At 52.6% G+C, this 14546-nt stretch overlaps 1 protein-coding gene across 22 annotated transcripts in view; it reads left to right on the top strand.

Annotated features, from left to right (window-relative positions):
- CAMK2G (calcium/calmodulin dependent protein kinase II gamma) overlaps nucleotides 1-14528 on the top strand; it is a 62470-nt gene extending 47942 nt beyond the window's left edge. For 5 of the 22 annotated variants that reach the window (XM_032140386.3, XM_032140454.3, XM_032140435.3 and 2 more), the window contains 7 exons: nucleotides 1860-1928; nucleotides 3128-3172; nucleotides 5516-5564; nucleotides 9483-9558; nucleotides 9918-10012; nucleotides 11788-12032; nucleotides 12527-14528. In XM_032140386.3, coding sequence (XP_031996277.1) covers nucleotides 1860-1928; nucleotides 3128-3172; nucleotides 5516-5564; nucleotides 9483-9558; nucleotides 9918-10012; nucleotides 11788-12020 — 567 coding nt within the window. In that variant the 3' untranslated portion in view covers nucleotides 12021-12032; nucleotides 12527-14528. Of the gene's footprint in view, nucleotides 1-1859; nucleotides 1929-3127; nucleotides 3173-5515; nucleotides 5565-7394; nucleotides 7509-9482; nucleotides 9559-9917; nucleotides 10013-11787; nucleotides 12033-12526 lie in introns of those variants that run through there. The other 17 variants (XM_032140392.3, XM_032140347.3, XM_032140341.3 and 14 more) reach the window with 7 other exon arrangements.
- The last annotated feature ends 18 nt before the right edge of the window (nucleotides 14529-14546 follow it).

Genomic DNA, 14546 nt, shown 5'->3' with positions numbered 1-14546 from the left:
CATCCCAGCCCTCTGCAGGTTTTATGGGCACCCTGGGCCACTTGGGTGACATCCCAGCCCTCTGCAGGTTTTATGGGCACCCTGGAGTCTGCCCCCTGTGAGGGTCTTGGCCTCAGCTGGAATTTACAGGTAGGGCAGCCTTCTCTAACCAACCCCGAACACGTCAGCATCATTCACTGTGCTAGGTGGGCTCTGCTTCTTGGTGGGAATGAGAGACAGCAGAGCTCCTGTGAGTTTAGACCCACCATCTCACTCCTGGGACCCCTCTTCTCTAGCCTGTCGCAGTCTGTGGAGTCTTGTTCAGTGGAGTCACTTGGTGCCTGGCTTGAGGTTCCATGCCTAGCCCTGGGTTTGGGGATGTCTGAGCCATTGACAGCAAGTTGGCAGTGGACGGCTTCAGGTCTGGTCCAAGAGGCCTCCAGGCAAGAAGTAGGACGGTCAGGACGCTTTCTGTGTATGTCCTAGGAGAGAAGACACACATTCTAGCTGTTGATGTATCATCTGTGCCCTGTGCAGGGATGGTAGCCACACATTTGTCTCACCGCCTATTGAAGAACTTGCAGGCATCAGGCTGCTCCTCAGTGGCCCCCAACCCTACTGGAACTCAGTGAGATTGAGTACGCTGGTTAGGGAACTATCAGAGGCAAAGAACATCACATGGATATGGCTCCCTGCCCTGGAGATCAGCTTCCTTCCTTCCTTCCATCTTCCCCTTGCCCCTCCCTTGCTGTGCCCCTCCGTGTAATGTTTTTGTTTGTTTGTTTTTGTTTTTTTGAGATGGAGTCTTGCTCTGTCCCCCAGGCTGGAATGCAGTGGCACAATCTTGGCTCACTGCAACCTCTGCCTCCCAGGTTCAAGCAATTCTCCTGCCTCAGCCTCCCGAGTAGCTGGGATTACAGGCATGCGCCACCATGCCCGGCTAATTTTTGTATTTTTAGTAGAGACAGGGTTTCACCATGTTGGCCAGGCTGGTCTTCAACTCCTGACCTCAGGTGATCCACCCGCCTTGGCCTCCCAAAGCGCTGGGATTACAGGCGTGAGCCACCGTGCCCGCCCACCACCATGTAGTTTTGAAAGGCAAGGAGATATCACTGGTGGTCATGGTGCTGTTGGGAATGTTGGCCTGTGTGTGGCCTACTCTGTCCTGGGGGCTGGATTCTGGGACTACAGCCACAGCTCCGCTGGGTTTCACCTGCGCCTCCCCAGAACACTGCCCTTCTAGCTGATCAGGCCTAAGATTTGTCAGGCAAAAAGGTGAACAGCACAGTCCTGACTCTGCTCCCTGAGGTCAGTGAATGCATTTTGTGTCTGAAAGGGACTTCCATCCCCATCCTCTGGACACCATCTCTTAGGCCAGGCATACTTTTCTTTTCTCCTTCCTCTTTGTTTCAGGCTTCAAGCTGGTGTTGTAAGAAGGAAATACAGGTGCTGGGTTGAAAGTGCAGCAGGAGACTGCCCACAGATAGGGGACCAGAGTTTCTGAATTTTGTTCTGCTTTCTTATAAACTACCCCCCTTTTCCCTGTACAGTGGGAAGAAGATCTTGAACTCTTTTGGGTCAGGTGTGGATTTTGCAATGACCTGGCACCTGTCATAAGCAGAGATCTCTGGAGGGATGCTTTAAAACGAGGCTTTGGGCTGGTCCCACCTTGAGGGTGCCCCCAGAGCTAGGTCTCTGGGCCCCACAAATACTTCCTCCGATCATCTCTCTAGCCATCGCTCCCATCTACACAGCGTTATGGAGGCCACCTCAGGCCTACCTCCTCCAGGCCAGGCCAGGGGGCAAGGGAGGTCTGGGAGTTGAACCTGAGTGGCCTTGGGGACTCTGGAGGAACTAAACCATCTGTTTTCTTGTCTCAGCCACAGAGCAACAACAAAAACAGTCTCGTAAGCCCAGCCCAAGAGCCCGCGCCCTTGCAGACGGCCATGGTACCTCCTGACTACAGCTTCTCTGCCTCTGCCCCTGGCTGCCTCCTGCCCCTTCCCTCTTCCTCCTCTTGTGCCCCCTCCCTGGCCTCCTGGGCCTGTTCCTTTCTTGGTTCCCATAGAGCTGACTGCGTTGTGTGCCGCCCTGTATGCCCCTTCCCCTTCATTGTCCCGCCTGGCTGCGCTCCATCCCGCATGGCAGAACTGCTGCTCCTGCTCCTGCTCCTTTCGATGGTGGGGGGGAAGAGTGATCAGGGCTCTCAGCTGAACCTCCCAGGCCCAGCCCAGGACCCCTAGTGGGTCTGCTGTGGGGCTGGGAAGGTGAGTTGCTTAGGAAAGGAGAGGGTAGGAGCTTTTTTGGGATCTGAACATCAGTTCTTGGAGGCTCCCTTGTAAAACCTGCCTCAGCCTCTCCTTTGCAAAGCCAGAAACAGGAAAGAGGGCTGGGGTCCCCACCTCTGGATGGTGCTGAGGTCTCCAGGCTCCTGGAGTGCCTCGTGCTGGCCAAGTTCTCTCTGGGCTCCTCCAGGGGTTCTGTTTGCTCTTGGAGCTCCCTCTGCTAGTGGTGGCTAACTAGAGAGTCAGCAGGGGGGTGACTGGGAAAGAGGGAGAGGTGATGTTGCCTGCTACTCCCCTCCTTCTTGCGGACCCTCATGCCACCTGACATGGTGGCGTGGGGCCAGGAACTAGGGAAGGCAGAAGGCGGGCGCAGTGGGCGGCTCTCTGGGCTCAGCTGGCTGAGGGGGCCTCCTGTCCTGGTGCTTTCTGGGAGACCTCATTCTTCTGCCCATGTTCCTGCCTCACACATTCCCCGTGATGAAAGCTGTGGGTGGGGCCCGGCCTGTGCCCTCAGTCCCACAGCTCCTCCAGCATACCTGCCCCGTGGGAACCCCATGTGGAAAGAGCCCTCAGAACTGACAGGAATCAGGGACAGAGGCCCTTGCTGTCTCAGCCTCCTGGGCACCGGCACCTGCCAGGCCTCTCTTTCTTACCAGCCAGTGCTGCTGCCAAAATCCAGGGCTATCCCAGCTGCCTGGGACCCCAGTTGAGCCGGGACATTTTGTCTTCTGGAGATGGCTGGTGGGCAGGCCTCAGTGGTCATCATAGGGTCTGCCGGTGTCCTGGGATGCAGGTGGGGCTCCTCAGGGAAGAGCCATAGTCTGTCCCCAAGTTGGAAGGGTAATTTTCATCTTCTCTCACAGGAGCCACAAACCACTGTGGTACACAACGCTACAGATGGGATCAAGGTGAGTGGTCCTGAGCCTGCCTCCTGCTTTCCAGGTCAGCAGGAGACAGGTAGGCTAGGTCCCAGGGGTCTACAGGCTGCACCCTGAGGCCAAGGTGTTTGCAGAGGCTCAGCTGAAGTTAGCCTGTGCCCACAGTTGCTCCATGCTGAGGAAGGGCGTTATACCTTACAGAGCCCAGGCTTTGCAGTCAGACAGACCTGGTTTGAATCCTGGCCCTGGTCTGAATCCTGGCCCTGCACCTTAGTATCCTTTATCTGCAAATTGGGGATGATAATAATAGAATCTTCCTCCATATGTCGGAAGTTTAAATGAGAGTAAACATTCACTGAAAAAACAGGCAAGAGCATCTCCAGACCCTGGAGCGTTCTCCATGGCCTGACCCCTTTGTGCCCCTGGTGTTTTCACCAGCATTCCTGAACATCTGTTAAGCCCAGATACCATCCATGGCTCTGGTTTACAGAGGTGGCAAGAGAAATTACCTGTTCAAACGGTGGGTGGGATGGGAGGCAGATAAAAAACCAATAAGCAAACAGATAAGATAAGCTGGGCACTGTGGCTCACACCTGTAATCCTCACACTTTGGGAGGACAACATGGGCAGATCACCTGAGCTCAGGAGTTAGAGACCACCCTGGGCAACATGGTGAAACCCTGTCTCTACTAAAATACAAAAAAGTAGCCAGGTGTGGTGGCACGTGCCTGTAGTCCCAGCTACTTGGGAGGCTGAGGCACGATAATCGCTTGAGCCTGGGAGGCGGAGGTTGCAGTGAGCTGAGATCATGCCACTGCACTCCAGCTTGGGCTACAGAGTGAGACTTAATCTCTCAAAAAAATAAATAAGATAAAATCTAATGTCAATAGGTAATCTGAAGAAAATGGCACAAAGTAGAGAGAGGGCCAGGTGCGGTGCGGTGGCTCACGCGTGTAATCCTAGCACTTTGGGAGGCCAGGGCGGGCGGATCACTTGTCAGGAGTTCAAAACCAGCCTGGCCAACATGGCAAAACCCCATCTCTACTAAAGATACAAAAATTAGTTGGGGATGGTGGCACATGCCTGTAATCCCAGCTACCTGGGAGGCTGAGGCAGGAGAATTGCTTGAACCTGGGAGGTGGAGGTTGCAGTGAGCTGAAATCGTGCCACTGCACTTCAGCCTGGGCAACAGAGCAAGACTCCATCTAAAAAATGAAAAACAGAAAAACCCCACCAAAGTAGAGAGAGAGAGAGAGAACAGGGCCTTGAATTAAGTAGTCAGGAGAGGGCCTCTTTCAGGAGGTGATATCTGAGCTAGAAACTGAATGGTGGGTGGGAAGGAGGCAGCCAGGCCAGCTCTGAGGCTGAGTGCCCTAGGCAGAAGGAACTGAATCTCAGATGTGGCCTGTGTAATCAGGCAGAGGGAAGAGCAAAGTGAGACTGGAAGAACCATAGGAGAGTGATGAGTTTGGAGAAGCAGCAGGGCCTGCTACAGAGGCCCTTGTAGGAGTTTGCATTTTCTTCCAGCAGCAAGGAGAAGCTATTGGGAGTTCTTAGCAGGAGTAATAGAATCTAGTTGACACTTTAAAACACCACTCTGGCCTCATGATCAAGAACTCTAGGGAGGGCCGGGCGCGGTGGCTCACGCCTGTAATCCCTGCACTTTGGAAGGCCGAGGCGAGTGGATCAGCGGAGGTCAGGAGCTTGAGACCAGCCTGGCCAACATGATGAAACCCCATTTCTAATAAAAATACAAAAATTAGCCAGGTGTGGTGGCAGGCACCTGTAATCCCAGCTACTCAGGAGGCTGAGACAGGAGAATCACTTAAACCCAGGAGGCAGAGGTTGCAGTGAGCCGAGATCATGCCATTGCACTTCAGCCTGTGCAACAAGAGCAAAACTCCGTTTCAAAAAAAAAAAAAAAAGACAAACTCTAGGGAGGAGGTAAGCGTGGAAGATAGGGAGACCATGAAGCTGTTACCATGGTTCAGGTGTGAGATGCTGGTGGCCTGGAGTCAGGTTGTAGCTGTGCATTGGAAGTGAAGAGGAAAGACATGGGGTTTACTTTGGAGGCAGAACCAAAAGATTTTATTTTAGATTGGGTGATCTGAATATAAGGGAAAAAGAGAAAGAGAAGGATTGAGGATGACTTCAGGTTTTAGCCTGAGTAACTGGGTAGATGGTGGCATTTACCAACTGGGGGAAGACTAGGGAGGGGATTTGGGAGGAGTCAGACAGCCAGGGTGGAAGCAGAACTTTCCACAATTCCTCCTTGCACCTCTTGTAGGAGCACAAACTCTGCTTTTGTTCTGCTTTGCTCCTCTGGCTTCCAAGGGATGGAGCATATAGAAACATGTTCTTTTTGGCCTACAGGGCTCCACAGAGAGCTGCAACACCACCACAGAAGATGAGGACCTCAAAGGTAGGTGCTGGCCCTTGGAGGGGAAAGGACTCCAGCAGTGACCCAGGTACCTGGGCTCCAATGGGGCACCTGCCTTTTCTGTCCCCAGAACTGGGAATGCTGGCTCCTATGCCCCTAGGAGAGGGCTTGGTATAAAAGCTACTTTCCATGAGCCAAGATATGAGGCCCCTGCCTGGTGTTGCTCAGCTGGGCAAGAGGCTTCTCTTCTTTGACCCCAAGTCTAAAATAGCTAAGCTAGAGATTCTCCAGGGGCCAGGGCTCAGAGAACTGTTCCTGTTGCTGATAATGATGTGCCATCCCAGAACAGGGGTACCCCAAGTCCCTGCCAAAGTAGCCTGTAAGTGTCATGAGTCATCAATAGAGTGACCAATCGTCCTGGTTTTCCCTGGACACAGAACTTTTGGTTTTAAGACTGTGATGGGCCAGGAGTGCTGGCTCACACCTGTAATACCCAGAACTTTGGGAGGGCCAGGGCAGAAGGATTGCTTGAGACCAGGAGTCTGAGACAAGCTTGGGCAACATAGCAAGACCTTGTTTCTATTAAAAAAAAAAAAAAAAAAAATTTAGGAACAAATAAATAGGCCAGCTGCGGTGACTCACACCTGTAATCCCAGCACTTTGGGAGGCCGAGGCAAGCGGATCACTTGAGGTCAGGAGTTCAAAACCAGCCTGGCCAACATGATGAAACCCCGTCTCTACTAAAAATACAAAAAAAGGCTGGGCGTACTGGCTCACGCCTGTAATCCCAACACTTTGGGAGGCCGAGGTGGGTGGATCACCTGAAGGTCAGGAGTTCAAGACCAGCCTGACCAACATGGTGAAACCCCATCTCTACTAAAAATATAAAAAATTAGCCAGGTGTGGTGGCAGTTGCCTGTAATCTCAGCTACTCGGGAGGCTGAGGTGGGAGAATCGCTTGAACCTGGGAGGTGGAGGTTGCAGTGAGCCAAGATCACCCCATTGCACTCCAGCCTGGGCAACAGGAGCAGACTCTGTCTCAAAAAAAAAAAAAAAAAACAAATATATAAATAAATATAAAACCCAGATAGTCCTGGGAACACTGGGATGAGTTGGTCACTCTAGTCCTAGGATTTTGGCCCGAATGATGGAGTTGGAACCAATCTGACAACCGTGAGGCCACATTTGGTCATGTCCTGGTGGGCCTGTAAGGACCACTAGCCTAAGCTTGGGCCTGGCTACAGTGCCAGAGGGTTGGGAGGGCATGGCAGGCCAGACCTCTGGGAATCTCTGTCCTGCTCTTCGGTTGGGCCTCCTGGAATTGCTCCCTTTGCCTGAATTCAGTAAGTGACCTTGGGCCAGGCCATCAGAAGAGACAGAGGAACACTCTAGGACAGAGCTGGGAGAGCATGCCCTGGGTGGCAAGGGGGCACCAAACCTTTTGGAACCAAAAAAATAGCAGAAAGCTATGAGGCAGTGAATCATAGTAGCTCCAGGCCCCTGTGAGTGAGGTCAGATCAGTTTTGATTCCGGCACTGCTGGCAACATAGGAGGCACTGTCACTGCTGGGCTCTGGACCCTGTGGCCTGGCCCCCTGGAACATCTTCCCCAGGATCAGGGGTCCTTGGACAGGCTGTTGTAAGGCTCGTCTGGAAGCCACAGCCCAGGTCTGGGCACCTGCCTGGTGTCCTCAGCTGGGAGGCCTATGTCGTCCAGTGTCTGCAGCAGCCTGAGGCGAGGCATCCCCTTGCCCCGGCTCTGCAGCGCCATGGGCTCGGGTCCTGTCCGGCTTGCTCGCTCACCTGCCTTGTTCTGTTTGTTTTGGCTGCTCTGCCTTGCCCTGCCCTGCCCTGCCCTGCCCTGGCTGGCTAGCTGCCCCGCTCCGCACTGGGAATGGCAGCTCGGTGCCTGAAGGACGGAGCTCCCGGGACAGAACAGCCCCCTCTGCAGGCATGCAGCCCCAGCCTTCTCTCTGCTCCTCAGCCAGTAAGTGTGAGGGAGGCACATTCTGGCTTCCGTCTCCCTGGCTCGTCCTGAAGCCCCTCAGGGACCCCCACCACAGCTGTCAGTCCCACCCAGCTGCCCGTGGTAGTAAGCTCCGGGAGCATGGCCTCTGCTAGGGGTGGGGGATAGATGGAGGTGCTGTTGAGACCAGGCAGGGGCCCCTGAGTCTGGGGCCCAAAGAAATATGAGAAGAGTGGGTGGAAGAACATGGCCTGGGATGGGGGGAGTAGAAAGCCCCCAGGATGTGCAGTGGGCCTTGCCTCAGCGCCGAGCCAGGAAGAAGGGCAGAGTCGGAAGTCAGGTCTGTGGGGGTGGGAGTGGGGTGATGGGGAATACGTGACAGCGAGGAACTGTGTTGGGGATGTAGTGCTTCCTGAGTCTCAGCATAACATATTAAGAGCATGGGGTCAGAGGCAAGATAGATGTGAGTTTAAATCCCAGCTACGCTGCCTTCAAGAGTGTGAAGTTTAACTTCCCAGAGCTGCAGATTCCTTATCTGTAATGTGGAAATAAAATGGCATGCACCTCAGAGCCTTGTTAGATAAAAGACAAGGCAGTAGGAAATCTTGATACAGTGCCTCGCTGGGTTATCAGTAGCTCATCCTCATATTTCTAGTTACATCTGTGCTGGAGGATGCCTTTGTCTGCTGCTTTTCCTCCCACCATCTATCCTTGCAGAGTTTCTAAGCACAACCCTCTTCGCCCGTGGGGCCCCAGTCAGGTCATCCAAATGGGTCTGGTGGGGTTGGAGAGGGTGTGTGTGTTGTGGGTGCACACCTGCCTGCTGCTTTAGGAAGCCGATCGAACTCTTTGCTTCCCTTAACCTGCTGCTTGCTCACCTGGAGCTGTGGCCTAGCGGGGCTAATGGCTGTGGGGCCCCCTCCTGGACGTGCCTTTGGCTGCCCTGCCCTGTCCCAGCTGTGCTGCTTGGCTGTGCTGGCCCGGCCGGGCCGTGGTGGTGCTGTTCTAACGCTTGCAGTTGTCTTGCAGCCTTTTGCTCCTGTGAGGAAAGCGTTGTGGCCTGGGCCAGCCCAGGGTTCGGGTTAGGATGAGCCCAAGCTCAACCCAAGCTCTCCCTTACCCTGGTGGCAGCCCCTGCTGATAGTGGCATTCCCTATAAGAGAAGCCCATGCCGGCAGGACATCACCAGCTGTCCCTTGGCTTGGGATGGGTTGGGGAGGAGGGCTCTGGAGGGCACCACCTCTGCCTGCCTGTCAGTCTGAGGCCTGTCTGGTTTTCCTGAGGAACACATCCTGGCATGAGAGCTGGTGTGAAATGTGCAGCTTTCCCAAGCCTCGAGAGGTAAACAGAGCAGCCTCTCTGGTACAGGCTGTCCCAAGTTTTTACAATTCTGGGATCATTTCTCCCAGAAAAGCCCTGTGGAGTTGATGAGCAGTGGGAAGCATCCATCCTAGGGTTCTGATGGTCCTTTGGCACCCCAGCCCTAGCTGGATTCTGCTTCAGACTACCTGTTGCCCAGGGCTGGGTCCTGGCCATGAATGAAGGCTACAAGTAGGGGTGGTGATTGAGACCTGACTGAGCCCCTTCAGGTGAGAGAAGTAAATTGGGGGTGGAAGCAGCCTTATTGGGAGATGCTTGTGAGAGAGGCTGCTCACACAGGGGAGGGGCTCACAGCATTCACGATGTACCAGGCTCCTCACCTGTTAAAGGCAAGCATGTTTTCTGCAGCCTGATTGTTGATGGAGAGGGAGGCAAAGGCCAAAGAACCATAACTAATGGCTGGGCTTCAGGAGGAAGTGGTCATTGTCTCCGCAGACTGCAGAGAGGGAGATGGAAGGGAAGGTGGGTTCGCTCTTCCTGCCAAGGGTCCTAAGACAGAGAAGAGGGATGTCTTTGTCATAAGCGATCACAGGGGACTCCTGAGGACTGGGGAAGGCTCTCTGTCACTTGGGAGGTTCCCCAGTAGGTAAATTGATGGATTTTTCTCCCCCACAGTGCGAAAACAGGAGATCATTAAGATTACAGAACAGCTGATTGAAGCCATCAACAATGGGGACTTTGAGGCCTACACGTAAGTAGAGACCCATTTTTTTTGTGAGCTAAGTCATCTCCCAAGGCCTTCCCTGCTTCCAGACAACAATTAGGACCCTGGGGAAAGGGAGGTTGGACCTTGGGGAAAGTATCTGAGTTAAGCCCTCTCCTAAGCTGGGAGCCCTTCCAGGTAGATTCCCTGAGCTCACCCACGGTGTCCTGGCGGTGGGCCGAAAGCACAGGGCTGAGTGGCTCAGCAGGCAGGCCTGGAAGATCTTCGCTGTCTTGTCTGGCATGGCCACAGCTAGCCTGCTGCTACTGGATAGACACCGCTGATAAGGAAGGAAGACAAGTCACTCCATAGAAGCCTGATAGGCTGCTTTGTTTTTCTCCCTGCAGGAAGATTTGTGATCCAGGCCTCACTTCCTTTGAGCCTGAGGCCCTTGGTAACCTCGTGGAGGGGATGGATTTCCATAAGTTTTACTTTGAGAATCGTGAGTGGGTTCGTGCTGCTGATACACTCCTGCCTGCCCCTTCACCCCTTTGCCTCTGTCTCCTGCTCACCTTCTCATCCCAGTTGCCCACTTTTCCCTTATTTGACCTTCGTGCTGCACTTCTACTCTGTATGCTTGCCCCCTTGTGCCCCGATGGTTGTAAACAGGCACCTTTGAAGGCCCTGCTTTCCTAAGCTCCAAGTGCCATTCATTCTGCCGCTGCCTTGTGGCAGTGCCAGTCACCACAGTCAAGCTCACTTATTTCTTGCCGGGCTCGGTGGCTCACGCCTGTAATCCCAGCACTTTGCGAGGCTGAGGCTGGCGGATCACGAGGTCAGGAGATCGAGGCCATCCTGGCTAACACGGTGAAACCCCATCTCTACTAAAAATACAAAAAATTAGCCGGGCATGGTGGCGGCGCCTGTAGTCCCAGCTACTCGGGAGGCTGAGGCAGGAGAATGCTGTGAACCTGGGAGGCAGAGCTTGCAGTGAGCCAAGATCAGGCCACTGCACTCCAGCCTGGGCAACAGAGCGAGACTCTATCTTAAAAAAAAAAAAAAATTATTTCTTTAAGCCTCACCTCTTTCCAAGACGGATTGGAAGGAAACCCTTTGAGATTAGGTTGAGATGATCTCAGCACGTAAGAACTAAGCTCTGTGTCTGCAGGTTTCACAATAGAGGAAATTAAAACCAGGATAAGAATGTGCAAACCAGGGCACTGTTGGTGATTTGTGAGATCGGAAGTTGTGGCTAGAATCTTCCTGACTATGGAGGAAGGCAGACGTCTTGTGTGGGGGGTGGGGTGTACATTCTGGACAGTTCGTGGAAAATAAGGGGATAAGAAGCTGAACCATCACCCCCTCCCATCTTTCTCTCTGCTCTATGAAACCCTCCCCCTCCTTATTTTTATCTCTTCCCACTTTATGCTGGGCCTTCCCGATCCTGCCCTGAGTTATAGTTAGTCACTAACTTCTCCGCTGACTCCCACCCTTATCACATCTCAGCTACATATATAAACTCTCTGTTATTTAAGTAATTCTATTAGCCAGAAGCAATTCCAGAGTTTATATTAGTACTAGGAAGGTGTCATGTAGCCCCTGTCTAACATTTGAATTGAACTAAAATGTGAATCTCAATAAAAGCAACACAGTTTTCACAGCATATGCTGATAATGGCAATCCAACTTCTTTTGCCTTTTCCCCAGAGAATCCTGGGAATATCCTCAGCTTGGTGCTTTGATGATTCTATTTCAGCTTTGGTGCCTTAAAAAAAAAAATTACAAATCAATTTTGAATGGTTTAAGTTCATGATTTTGTTCTGCAGCCCTAGCTAGGGGTGAGCCGAGCCTTATGAAATCTAAACTCAGCCTAACAGAATAGAAAATCTATAGGCTTTAGTTAAGAGTCACGTGGTCCTGAGTTCAGGTGTGTGATTTGAGCAAATTATTCCTTGAGCCTGTTTCCTCATCTTATAATGAAGAAAATATTATCCACCAAGAAATGCAGCTCGGGCATGTAAAACCCCAGCACAATGCCTGATTAAAAGAGCAGCAGGTACTGTCATTGATAGCCATCTTTCTGTTCCTTTTGGTTAAAGGAGACTTATGTAATGTGGCATCCTGGCCTCTGGAGGGCGTTCGGGGATTCGGTGGGGGGGGACTTGGAGATTCTGGGAGTGGTTGCTCGGGAGATGGTAAGACTTGGAAGTGCAGGCTGGGAGGAAAATGCAGGTGCCCAGGTCTGATGTCCTCTTACCTACCCCACCCTGCCCTGCAGTCCTGTCCAAGAACAGCAAGCCTATCCATACCACCATCCTAAACCCACATGTCCACGTGATTGGGGAGGACGCAGCATGCATCGCCTACATCCGCCTCACCCAGTACATCGACGGGCAGGGTCGGCCTCGCACCAGCCAGTCAGAAGAGACCCGGGTCTGGCACCGTCGGGATGGCAAGTGGCTCAATGTCCACTATCACTGCTCAGGGGCCCCTGCCGCACCGCTGCAGTGAGCTCAGCCACAGGTGCACCTGGTTGAGGGGGGGAGAGGGGCTGGGAGGGCCTGGGATAGGTGGGGTCAGAGGAAGAAGAGAAGGCTGGGAGGTGGTCCTGGGAGAGGAGGTGTGGGCCATCCCAGAGAACTGGCAAAGCCTGGCAGAATGGTTGCAATAAGTTATGCTTGGAAATCAGACAGACTGGGGTCTGGCTCCGTGACTCCAAATTGGATGACCTCAGACAGGTTACTTCCCCTCCCTAAACTGTTTCCTTAGCTGTCAAAGAAAGGCAGAGAGTGGTGCCTGCCTCATGTAATCATTGTGAGGATTAAGTAAGATACTATAAGTAAAGCACTTAGTGCTTAGCAAATGAGAGGCAGTTTTGTATTTAAGCATTAGTTTCACCCACTTTCCCCACCTTCTCAGGCCGACTTGGCCATGTGTTTAGCGTGCTAAAGTCGCTGGAACTCATCTGTGTGCTCATTGTCCTCTGTTCTGTTACCACATTCTGTCCTGTTTGACAGGGGCATTAGGAGATTCCAGCCAGAGGTCGAACCTTCGCAGCCAGTGGCTCTGGAGGGCCTGAGTGACAGCGGCAGTCCTGTTTGTTTGAGGTTTAAAACAATTCAATTACAAAAGCGGCAGCAGCCAATGCACGCCCCTGCATGCAGCCCTCCCGCCCGCCCTTCGTGTCTGTCTCTGCTGTACCGAGGTGTTTTTTACATTTAAGAAAAAAAAAAAAAAAAAGATTGTTTTAAAAAAAAGGAATCCGTACCATGATGCGTTTTAAAACCACCGACAGCCCTTGGGTTGGCAAGAAGGCAGGAGTATGTATGAGGTCCATCCTGGCATGAGCAGCGGCTCACCCACCGGCCTTGAAGAGGTGAGCTTGACCTCTCTGGTCCCCATGGACTCAGGGGGACCAGGCAAGAACTCTGACAGAGCTTTGGGGGCCGTGATGTGATTGCAGCTCCTGAGGTGGCCTGCTTACCCCAGGTCTAGGAATGGACTTCTTTGGAACTTGCATAGTCGCCTAGAATGGGGCTGATGAGAATATCGTGACCATCAGACCTACTTGGGAGAGAACGCAGAGCTCCCAGCCTGCTGTGGAGGCAGCTGAGAAGTGGTGGCCTCAGGACTGAGGGCCCGGACGTTGCTGTACTGTCTTGTTTAGTGTAGAAGGGAAGAGAATCGGTGCTGCAGAAGTGTACCCGCCATGAAGCCGATGAGAAACCTCGTGTTAGTCTGACATGCACTCACTCATCCATTTCTATAGGATGCACAATGCATGTGGGCCCTGATATTGAGGCCTTATCCCTGCAGCTAGGAGGGGGAGGGGTTGTTGCTGCTTTGCTTCATGTTTTCTTCTAACTCGGCAAGGAGAGAGCCGGGCCCTGGTCAGGGCTCCCGTGCCGCCTTTGGCGGTTCTGTTTCTGTGCTGATCTGGACCATCTTTGTCTTGCCTTTTCACGGTAGTGGTCCCCATGCTGACCCTCATCTGGGCCTGGGCCCTCTGCCAAGTGCCCCTGTGGGATGGGAGGAGTGAGGCAGTGGGAGAAGAAGTGGTGGTCGTTTCTATGCACTCAGGCTGCCTTTGGGGCTGCCTCCCTTCTTACTCTTCCTTGCTGCACGTCCATCTCTTTCCCTGTCTTTGAGATTGACCTGACTGCTCTGGCAAGAAGAAGAGGTGTCCTTACAGAGGCCTCTTTACTGACCAACTGAAGTATAGACTTACTGCTGGACAATCTGCATGGGCATCACCCCTCCCCGCATGTAACCCAAAAGAGGTGTCCAGAGCCAAGGCTTCTACCTTCATTGTCCCTCTCTGTGCTCAAGGAGTTCCATTCCAGGAGGAAGAGATCTATACCCTAAGCAGATAGCAAAGAAGATAATGGAGGAGCAATTGGTCATGGCCTTGGTTTCCCTCAAAACAACGCTGCAGAGTTATCTGCACAGACATCTCCACTTTTGGGGGAAAGGTGGGTAGATTCCAGTTCCCTGGACTACCTTCAGGAGGCACGAGAGCTGGGAGAAGAGGCAAAGCTACAGGTTTACTTGGGAGCCAGCTGAGAAGAGAGCAGACTCACAGGTGCTGGTGCTTGGATTTAGCCAGGCTCCTCCGAGCACCTCATGCATGTCCCAGCCCCTGGGCCCTAGCCCTTTCCTGCCCTGCAGTCTGCAGTGCCAGCACGCAGATCCCTTCACCGCAGGGTTTCGTTTTGCTGGCTTGAAGATAAATGGTCTTAGAATTCATTGAGACCCATAGCTTCATATGGCTGCTCCAGCCCCACTTCTTAGCATTCTTACTCCTCTTCTGGGGCTAATGTCAGCATCTATAGACAATAGACTATTAAAAAATCACCTTTTAAACAAGAAATGGAAGGCATTTGATGCAGAATTTTTGCATGACAACATAGAAATAATTTAAAAATAGTGTTTGTTCTGAATGTTGGTAGACCCTTCATAGCTTTGTTACAATGAAACCTTGAACTGAAGATATTTAATAAAATAACCTTTAAACAGTCCATTGTGTTACTGCTCTTG

This window comes from Hylobates moloch, unplaced genomic scaffold, assembly GCF_009828535.3.
Source record: "Hylobates moloch isolate HMO894 unplaced genomic scaffold, HMol_V3 SCAFFOLD_3, whole genome shotgun sequence".
NCBI classification, from domain to species: domain Eukaryota; kingdom Metazoa; phylum Chordata; class Mammalia; order Primates; family Hylobatidae; genus Hylobates; species Hylobates moloch.
Note: the sequence above shows the minus strand (reverse complement) of the source record. Positions and strands in the feature narration are given on the sequence as shown.